Below are 10,741 nucleotides of genomic sequence, written 5' to 3' on the forward strand. Positions count from 1 at the left end.
GGGTTTCACCGTGTTAGCCAGGATGGTCTCGATCTCCTGACCTCGTGATCCACCCGCTTCGGCCTCCCAAAGTGCTGGGATTACAGACCTGAGCCACCATGCCCGGCCAGCGAGACTCCATTTCAAAAAAAGAATAAAGAAATTTAACAGTCTGGTGTGCCTTCTTCCACATCCTCCTTTTCCACACCAATACAAATATCATATATATATATATGCATCTAAGTTTTGGGGTCTAAAAATGGGATCATGCAGTATCATCACCACCTGTGCACAGCCCATATCAACATCATAGCAACCATTCCAGATCCAAAGATAAAGATCGAACTCACTCATTCACATTATTCCCTATCGTAGATACAATAAATACAATTTACTCTCTTACTGATACACACTCAGGGTATTTTCCAGATTCACTTTTTTGTTGTTTGTTTGTTTTTATTCTTTTTCTGAGACAGAGTTTCACTCTTGTTGCCCAGGCTGGAGTGCAATGACGTGATCTCGGCTCACTACAACCTCTGCCTCCTGGGTTCAAGCGACTCTCCTGCCTCAGCCTCCTGAGTAGCTGGGACTACAGGCATGCACCACCATGCCTGGCTAATTTTGTATTTTTAGTAGAGATGGGGTTTCTCCATGTTGGTCAGGCTGGTCTTGGACTCCTGACCTCAGGTGATCCACCCACCTCGGCCTCCCAAAGTGCTGGGATTATAGGTGTGAGCCACCACGCCTGGCCAGATTCACCCTTACAAGCAATGCTATGATACAATAACTGAATGTGCTTCCTTATTGCACTTGTGTTTTCATTTATTTCTATAGGATTAGACTTCCAGCATTAACCACTCGTGTTCATTTGCCATCTGAAATTTCTGTTAACTGTCTATACCTACCTGTTGTAATTCTTTCTTTAGGTTTCCTCATCAATTTGTAAGAACTCTTTGTGTATTATGTATAATATCCATTCTTGCTTTATGCACCATAGTTTTGTCATGCCCATCATTGATATTTTTTACTTCACAGTCTCTTTGCCATATAAAATGTTTAACTTTAATGAAGCCAAAATATATAGGACTAGGTGCAATGGCTCATGCCTGTAATCCCAGCAGTTTGGGAAGCTAAGCCAGAAGAATTGCTTGAGCCCAGGAGTTTAAAACCAGCCTCGGCAGCCATAGCAAGACCTGGTCTCTACTAAAAATTAAAAAATTAGCCAGGTATGGTGGCACGTACCTGTAGTCCTTGCTACTTGGGAGGCTGGGTCAGGAGGGTTACTTAAGTACAGGAATTGGAGGTTGCAGTAAGCTATAATCATGCCACTGCACTCCAGCCTGGGTGACACAGCAAGACCCTCTCTCAGAATACACAAACACATATGTATCTTTTCTTTCATGGATTCCAGATTTCTTGCCTTACATGGTTTCCCCTACCACAAGGTTGTACAAACATTCCATCAATTAATTTTCTCGAGAATTGTTTTACTTTTTTATATTTTTAAAAATGTAAATGTCTTTGAACACGGATACACTGCCCAACTCCTTTCCTACTGCTGTGCTCTGGACATACCACCCTCACACAGCTAGGCAATATGGCCAGCCTGGTGGAGTGAAATAGGAATTCAACTTTTGTTTTGTTCCAGATGGATAGCCAAACATGGTTGATAGAACTGGAAATCTCAGTTTCCAAATACCCTCAAACCTGTTTCTGAATTCTGTTATGTTAGTAAGATTTCTTTCTTTCTTTGTTTCTTTTTTGAGACAGAGTTTCGCTCTTGTTGCCCAGGCTGGAGAACAATGGCGTGATCTCAGCCACAAACTCTGCCTCCTGGGTTCAAGCGATTCTCCTGCCTCAGCCTCCTGAGTAGCTGGGATTACAGGCATGCGCCACCACGCCCGGCTAATTTTGTATTTTTAGTAGAGACCGGGTTTCTCCATGCTGGTCAGGCTGGTCTCAAACTCCCGACCTCAGGTGATCCACCCACCTCAGCCTCCCAAAGTGCTGGGATTACAGGCATAAGCCACGGTGCCTGGGCCCTTTTTTTTTTTTTGAGACAGGGTCCTGCTCTGTTGCCCAGGCTGGAGTGCAGTGGTGTGATCATGGCTCACTGCAGCTTTGATCTCCTGGGCTCAACTGACCACTCCCACGTCAGCCTCCTAAGTAGATGGAACCACAGGTGCAAGCCATCACGTCTGGCTAAGTTTTGTATTTTTGGTACAGATAAGGTTTTGCCATGTTGCCCAGCCTGGCCTCAAACTCCTGGGCTCAAGTGATCCACCTGTCTCAGCCTCCCAAAGTGTAGAGATTATAAGTGTGAGCCACCGCATCCAGCCATTATTACTTTTTCTTGAAAAAATATACCCTTAAATGAAATTTTACTTGTTCTGTACTCACCAGCACAACAATTCCAGCAACAATTGCTATCACCACAACCACAATAACAGCAATAACACCAGCTTTTAGACCCTGCATTGAGAATTCAGGTGCTTTTTCATCGACATAATAAATTAAAGTTTGACCAGGATCCAGATCCAGTTGTTCCCCATTTACTCTCAGGTCCATTTTCTTAGAATGAAACAAGGATTCACCTTTAACCTGTATTGAAAAGGAGAAAAGGAATTAAAAATATTTAAGAAAACAAACCATGGTCACATATAATTACATACAAATTGTATGCCAAAAGAACCGCTGCCAAGAATCTTTATGGTTTTAGTGATAACAATCTTATCTATTGGAACTTTAAAATTTTAAACTGTTTATTACAGGAACTTTTCAACATACACGAAAGTAGAAAGAGTAGTGCAATGACACCCATGTACCTATCACCCAGATGCAAAGACATCAACACACAGCCTCTCTTACTTCATCTTTTCTTCCTTTTCTCCCTTCACCCCCGCCCAGATTATTTTGAAGCAAACCTCATATTTCAGCAGAAAATACTTCACTATAATAGATTAAAGTTTAAACAAAATATTTTAATCATTACCAGTTACAGTCTTTTTAAACAGACTCTTATTTGTGTAAATTACAAATATCATAGGGGAGCATATATGCACAAACTAAGTAACTACCAAGTAGATAATAAATAAGAATTATAAGAAACAGAGGAGATATTTTAGGCAGAACAATTTGATAAGAGGCATAAATACACAAACAAGTAAGATGCATGTGAGTGACAGGGAGGACAAAATTAATGGCAGCAGCAGAACCATTTGGTTGATCTATAAGTGGAGAAAAAGGTGATGAAACATATTTAATTCATTGAGGCATGATAGACTACATTCCTGAACACAAGAATAGAATAAAGAACACAAGAATAGAATAAAGAATAAAGAAGATTATACTCACATCTTTTTCAAAATAATAAGCCACATCAGCTATGTCCACATCATTCTGAGTTTTTTGAGAAGAATTTTGAACCAGATCAATAGTGATAACATTATCCTCATACTGGGGAAAAAAAATTGAATAATACAAATTAATACTAATATAGTCAAAATCATTTGAAAATAACATTATTTGAGAATCAGAATAGTCAGTGTTTGATTTTCTGTAATCTACATGCATCGCTGTTCCTTTCCATTAGTGGATAATTAAGTTGATCATTAATCGAGAAATCTTTGGTAGGTCTCTAAATCGATCAAAGGGAAATAAGACAGCCATGCAACCAAACATAATTACAACACACAATTTTTCCTAAGAGAATTTTCTTATATTGAAAAGGTTTTTAAATAAGATATGAAAGTATTTTATTTGAATTAGAACTACTTTAAAACTAAAATACTAAAGAAATGCAAGGTAAGGCCAGGCGCGGTGGCTCATGCCTGTAATCCCAGCACTTTGGGAGGCCGAGGCAGGCGGATCACCTGAGGTCGGGAGTTCAAGACCAGCCTGACCAATATGGAGAAATCCCATCTCTACCAAAAAGACAAAATTAGCCAGGCATGGTGGCACATGCCTGTAATCCCAGCTACTAGGGAAGCTGAGGCTAGAGAATCACTTGAACCTGGGAAGTGGAGGTTGTGGTGAGCCGAGACCACGCCATTGCACTCCAGCCTGGGCAACAGAGCGAGACTCCGTCTAGGGGAAAAAAAAAAAAAAAGAAATGCAAAGTAAAACGCAGCATGCATTTACCATGTTGTTTTTAAAGAGTAAAAAAAGTATATTCTTTCTAAAGAGTCTTGAATAAATTCATACTGCCTTTAAAGAGTTCCATCACACTATTCAAGTTTCTTTTTTTTTAAACCAGAGTTTAAAGAGTTAAATAAGGGCTAACTGGTTAAGGACCAGTTCCTGAAAACAGAGAAGACGGGCGCTCCAGTAACATCCTAAAGTAAATATGCACCAAAACCATATTTACCGAAAGTTATTTTGGTGCATATTTACTTTAAGATGTTACTGGAGCTCATCCACCAGGACAGGTTCTCCAAGAAAAGAAAACTCAAATGTTTTAGGGATATTAAGAGATACTACATTTTCTTTAGGAGTAAAACTAGGCTTTTCAAAGGCTATGGAAGGAAAACAACGATAACTGAAAACAACGGGCTGGGCGTTGTAGCTCACACCGGTAATCCCAACACTTTGAGAGGCTGAGGTAGGCAGATCACTTGAGGCCAGGAGTTCGAGACCAGCCTGGCCAACATAGCAAAACCCCGTTGACACTAAAAATACAAAAATTAGCTGGGCATGGTGGCACGTGCCTGCAGTCCCAGTTCCTCAGGAGGCTGAGGCACGAGAATTGCTTGAACCTTGGAGGCAGAGGTTACAGTGAGCCTAGAGATCTTGCCACCACGCTCCAGCCTGGGGAACAGAGCAATAGTCTATCTTAAAGAAACAAACAAACAAAAAACAGTAACAGGAAATTCACATTAAGTACCCAAGATCTGAAACTGTTGCTCTAGTAAGTGTATTTAACCACCACTTAAATCACTGGCTGTCCTTATACTCAAAACATACTGTCTCACCAACTGCCTGCTAAAGCTCACTTATTAAAATATCATACCAAAATATTTGTGATAAATTTTGGATCCAGTTGATAACGTGTTTTGATCGCCTCCTCAAGTGCACTGTAAAGAATTTAAAATCTGTATTAAAAAAAAAATGTTTGTACCACACAACAGTAAGAAGCACTACTCTTTAAGCAGATAGCTCATGGTGTAGAATTATCATTAAAGTTAAAATTTTTCTGCCATTTTGCAACTATCATAATAATAATTGATTCAGGCTAGAATCATCCATTGATATTCAAACTGCTGGGTGCCAGTTTAATTAGAAAAAGAACATTTACTTAATAGCCAAGTATCTGCCCATAGATTACTTATGGATTACAAAGGGAGAATGGTAACTTCACAATGGAAAAACCTGGTGGATACCACTTTAACCAAAGTTTACATTACTAGTAAAGGGACAACATGACATCATGCAACTCCTAATCTGAAGTTTACTACAAAGGACACAGATAGCATAAGTAGCTTTCCTGTCAAAAATGCATAATCTGTTTTTAGTTAAGAGGAAACATCAAGACCCACGTGAGGTGGCTCATGCCTGTAATCCCAGCACTTTGAGAGGCTGAGGTGGGCGGATCACCTGAGGTCGGGAGTTCGAGACTAGCCTGACCAACATGTAGAAACCCCATCTCTACTAAAAATACAAAAAAAATTAGCCAGGCATGGTGGCGCATGCCTGCAATCCCAGCTACTCGGGAGGCTGAGGCAGGAGAATCCCTTGAATCTGGGAGCCAGAGGTTGCGGTGAGCCATGATTGCGCCATTGCACTCCAGCCTGGGCAACTTTGTTGGGAAACTCCAACTCAAAAAAAAAAGAGGAAACGTCAGACAAATCACAATTTGAGGGACATTATATATAACGACCTGCCCATGCTCTTCAAAAATAGCAAGTTCATGGAAGACAAAGAAAGGCCAAGAAACTGTTCGCTATTAAAAGAGACTAAAGAGTCATGACAACTAAATGTGATACATGATCTTGGACTCGGTTCTGAATCAGAGGGGGAAAATTACCACAAAGGACAATATTGGGAAAATGGGTACAACGTGATACAATGTTAAATTTCCTGGCCGGGTGCAGTGGCTCACACCTGTAATCCCGGCACTTTAGGAGGCGGAGGTGGGAGGATCACAAGTTTGGGAGTTCGAGATCAGCCTAGCCAATATGGTAAAACCCCATTTCTACTAAAAATACAAAAATTAGCTGGGCGTGGTGGCAGGCGCCTGTAGTCTCAGCTACTTGGGAGGCTGAGGCAGGAGAATCGCTTGAACCCAGGAGGCAAAGGTTGCAGTAAGCTGAGATCACGCCACTGCACGCCAGCCTGGGTGACAGAGCGAGACTCCGTCTAAAAAAATTTCTAAATTTGATCGTTGTATAGTGGTTTATATAAGAAAATGCCTTTTGTTCTTAGGAAAAGATACACTAAAGTACTTAGGGATAACGGGGCCTGATATCTACAACTTGCTTTCATGTGCTTCTGGGAAAAAGATTTATACACGCATAGATACACTGATATAAAGCACACACACATATTCATCCATACATACATATATAAAAAGCAAATATGCCAAAATGTTAATTGGTGAATCTGAGTGAAGTGTATTCCTGGAATCTCTGTGCTATTCTTGTAACTCCATTTCAAGTAACTTTGTTTTTCAGATATATGAAAAAGCATTTAGACTTGGCTTTTCAAATGGTGTAGGATGGAAGATTTGAGCCACCAATTGTGCAAGAATAATATGATGCATTTCATCGCACTTACGTCCGCAAACTTTGAACATCATAAGGTTTTTCTCTTGCTTTGTGTTTTAATTCAATGATGATCCAGCTGTAAAGTAAAAAGACAATGTCAGTTGACTATAACTCAGTCTTTTATACTATTTTCCTAATAAGCTAACACTAAAATTCTTGAATTTTAAGGACTAAGAGAAAAAAAATTTATGTAGTAGCTATTCCCATAATTTATTCCCTTACACATCCTTCATAAAGGACACACCCAGGAGGAAACACCCTTTCTAATATTGACCCTCTACACAATACAGAAAGTTACATGAAGTCAAGGTTTAGCTGGCAGTGTTGTGCCCTGTTCAACTGAAACGATGAAAAGGCACGAAAGGGCCAGGCGCAGTGGCCCACACCTGTAATCCAGCACTTTGGGAGGTGCAGGTGGGTGGATTGCCTGAGGTCAGGAGTTGGAGACCAGCCTGGCCAACACGGTGAAACCCCGTCTCTACTGAAATACAAAAATTAGTCAGGTGTGGTACAGCTGTAGTCCCAGCTACTCAGGAGGCTAAGGCAGGAGAGTTGCTTTAACCCAGGAGGCTGAGGCTGCAGTGAGCTGAGATTGTGCCGCTGCACTCCAACCTGGGCAACAAGAGTGAAACTCTGTCTCAAAGGAAAAGAAAAAAAGAAAAGAAAGGGCACAAAGAGAAAATTGACAATGAGGCTCCAGAAGACCAAAATAGAAAAACAGAAAGTGCCCACTTTGGTCCTGACATCCTTTCCAGTTTCTAGTGCCTTCCAATGAAGTCTTTTTTTGCTTAAGCTAGCGTGAGTAGGTTTCTGTTCCTTTTCATTAAACAATCCCTAAAGCATATCTCACTTCTAAAGCACTATAAATGAGCAAATACATAGGTTAAATTACATACATTTAATACTAATGCAACTATGAAATACTGAATAATGTTAAGATATAAAAGAAAAAGTATACCTAGTATGCTACCATTTATGTAAAAATAATAAAACAGATACATAACACATTCATCAACTATCTCTAGAAGGTTATAGAATAATCAATAACATCAATTCTATGGAAATCCACTGGGTAGCAGTGGGGACTGGAATAAGAAGGAAGCTTTTCACCGGACACTCGTATCTTCTGAATTCTAAACTATGAAATCGTATTACATAATCAAAAATAAATTTAATTAAATGAATCTGAACAGCATGAAAACAAGTAGTATAGGCAGCCCCACTCACTAGGTTCTCACTCGCTCAGAGCAGGTTATTTCAGTGTCCTTGTCAGTTCTTCTGACCCCAGCAGTGTTCACACACCAGCACGTGGAGGTGCCGTTGCACTGCTTGGCCTTAAAGAGCCCGCTCTCATCGCAGTCAGGATCGTAAAGGCCATCATTGTTCTGGAGAGCCCCTTCAGGTTTCGCTCTTCTCCCAAGTTTTGAGCCATTCATTTCTGCCTTCATCACCAAACATTTGGCAGCCACTGAAAAAGAAACCTTAATGCCAAACTGAAAAATAACCAATTTCATGATTACAGGAAAAAAAATTAACTCTAAAGTTCCAGGGTCAAAGATTATTTGAAACTTATGTGTTCCCACACTTACTTTATAACATGATTCAGATTTAAGCCAATAAAACTCTTTCCAACTCAAGGCACATCAATTAAAGAAGTATTAAGTCAAAATAAAGCTTACAGGTAATAAGGATATTTTACTCACGCTTTGAGCAAAGGACAGTATTTTGTGCACCAATTGAAGTACACTGGCATTGACCATTGTCATTCAAAAAGCAGTTTACGGCCAGCTTGTAGTTTTCACAGACACATTCTAGAAAATTTTAAAAAAACAAAAAAACTACTTTAAAATATGGATCTATTAACTCTCATGTCCCAGCTAAGTTATATTGCAATAATAATGCCTTAAAGTTACAAGGACACAAAACCTTAAAAAGTGGTCCTGAATGTTTTATTTTTCAGCTATAGACTACTTCCTAAGTGCCTGGCACTTGCGAAAGTTTGCATACTGTATACAGACACATAGTTTAATCTACATGCATTTCTGTTTTGATTTTTTTTTTTTTCTTTTTGAGATAGGGTCTCACTCTGTTGCCCAGGCTGAAATGCAGTGGCACAATCTTGGCTTACTGCAGCCTGGACCTACTGGGCTCAACTGATCCTCCCCCATCTCAGCCTCCTAAGTAGCTGGGACTACAGGCATGCACCACCATGCCTGGTTAATTTTTTACTTTTTGTAGAGTTCGGGTTTCGCCATATTGCCCAGGTTGGTTTTGAACTCCTGGCCTCAAGCAATCCTCCCACCTCAGCCTCCCAAAATGCTGGGATTATAGGCATAAGCCACTGTGCCTGGCCTCCTGTTACAATTTTTTAAAACAAGAACACAGCTCTATAAACATCATTTATAGCTTTGCCTTTGTGAAACTCTCAGTCTTAGCTCTTTCCTCACTCCTGTCCTGCTAAATAACATCCCTGTTAGTCACTGCCTTTTTTTGTTTTTCTTCTTGAGAAAGAGTCTCACTCTGTTGCCCAGACTGGAGTGCAGTGGTATGATCTCAGCTCACTGCAACTTTCATCTTCCAGGATCAAGCGATTCTCCTGCCTCAGCCTCCTGAGTAGCTGGGACTACAGGGGTCTGCAACCACGCCTGCCTAATTTCTGTATTTTTAGTAGAGATGGGGTTTCAGCATAATGGCCAGGCTGATCTCAAATTCCTGACCTCGTGAGCCGCCTGCCGCTTGGCCTCCCAAAGTGCTGGGGTTATAGGTGTGAGCCAACGCGCCCGGCCTTTTTTTGTATTTTTAGTAGAGATGAGGTTTCACCATGTTGGTCAGGCTGGTCTAGCATTCCTGACCTCAGGTAATCCACCCACCTCAGCCTCCCAAAGTGCTGGGGTTACAGGCGTGAGCCACCACAGCCAGCTGTTACTGACTCTTTTACAAAAAAATCAACAATTCAATTCTAGGATCTGCAAATCCTCACCTTCTCTCGCTCTCCCACCCCATTTTCTTAAATGAGGGATGTTTCCTTTGGGGCTTAACAGAAATATATTCAATCTTTAAACCATTTTATATCTTAGAAAAATTACACTTTCAACTGCAGTTATAGTCATCCCTGTGAGTTTCCTAACTAAATTAAATCCTAGTACCTGATTTGGAGAGTGATACTAAGCAGCCTATTCTGGGTTATTGATGTCAGTTTAATAGTTTTGTCCTTAACTACCTCAAAAGTTCATTTAACTGCGAATTGGTAAGACTATCTAATTCCTTTTGTCTAGTTAAAAGAGCACAATCATTAAAAACAAAAACTATCTCCTCAGTTCAACTGAAGAGGGAAAAAAAAAGAGCTAGCACGACAAACCAGAGTTTTTATATCGAGCCTTCGTATCCCAAGTACCCTAAGTTGACTCCAATGTTTCCCTGTTCAAGTTATAATTGATATGAACCACCTTTAATCTGCCCAACACTAAACTCAATACTGGGGTCACAAAAGGGGAAAATACAGCACTTGTTCTCAAGCGTTTAAATCTTCTGCAGCCCCATCCTGTACTTGTTTAAAACACATTGTTTATTCCTAAGGGGTGTGAAATTTAAATCAGACCAGTCAGGTGCAGACTTTGAGAACAAACCTGTAGTAGCTATGACCACTTTAAAGCAATTTAACATTAAGTATGTAGTCCCAGATTGAAGCTAGAAAAACATGAGTTGACTAAACTGCATTACTTTGAGAGTGTAATTACTGAATTTAGGCCACTCCATTAGTGAAAGTATAAAAACCCTTCCAGAGAGCTTTGGCAAAGGCCACTCCACTTCTAGGCACCAATTTACAAATAAATCAAGAGATGCCAGACCTGTGGCTCATGCCTGTAATCCCAGCACTTTGGGAGGTCCAAGTAAGAGCATCACTTGAGCCGGGCGCGGTGGCTCAAGCCTGTAATCCCAGCACTTTGGGAGGCCGAGACAGGCGGATCACGAGGTCAGGAGATCGAGACCATCCTGGCTAA

The 10,741-nt window shown here is 40.6% G+C and overlaps 1 protein-coding gene across 1 annotated transcript in view; it reads right to left on the reverse strand.

Annotated features, from left to right (window-relative positions):
- Positions 1 to 10,741, reverse strand: part of EPCAM (epithelial cell adhesion molecule) — a 17,083-nt gene that overhangs the window by 4,554 nt on the left and 1,788 nt on the right. The window contains exons 2-7 of the mRNA XM_011936018.1: positions 8,444 to 8,551; positions 7,968 to 8,208; positions 6,751 to 6,816; positions 4,988 to 5,051; positions 3,334 to 3,435; positions 2,380 to 2,580 (exon numbers count right to left, since the gene is read on the reverse strand). Coding sequence (XP_011791408.1) covers positions 2,380 to 2,580; positions 3,334 to 3,435; positions 4,988 to 5,051; positions 6,751 to 6,816; positions 7,968 to 8,208; positions 8,444 to 8,551 — 782 coding nt within the window. The remainder of the gene's footprint in view (positions 1 to 2,379; positions 2,581 to 3,333; positions 3,436 to 4,987; positions 5,052 to 6,750; positions 6,817 to 7,967; positions 8,209 to 8,443; positions 8,552 to 10,741) is intronic.

This window comes from Colobus angolensis, unplaced genomic scaffold (genome assembly GCF_000951035.1).
Source record: "Colobus angolensis palliatus isolate OR3802 unplaced genomic scaffold, Cang.pa_1.0 Scaffold15, whole genome shotgun sequence".
Classification (NCBI taxonomy): Eukaryota; Metazoa; Chordata; class Mammalia; order Primates; family Cercopithecidae; genus Colobus; species Colobus angolensis.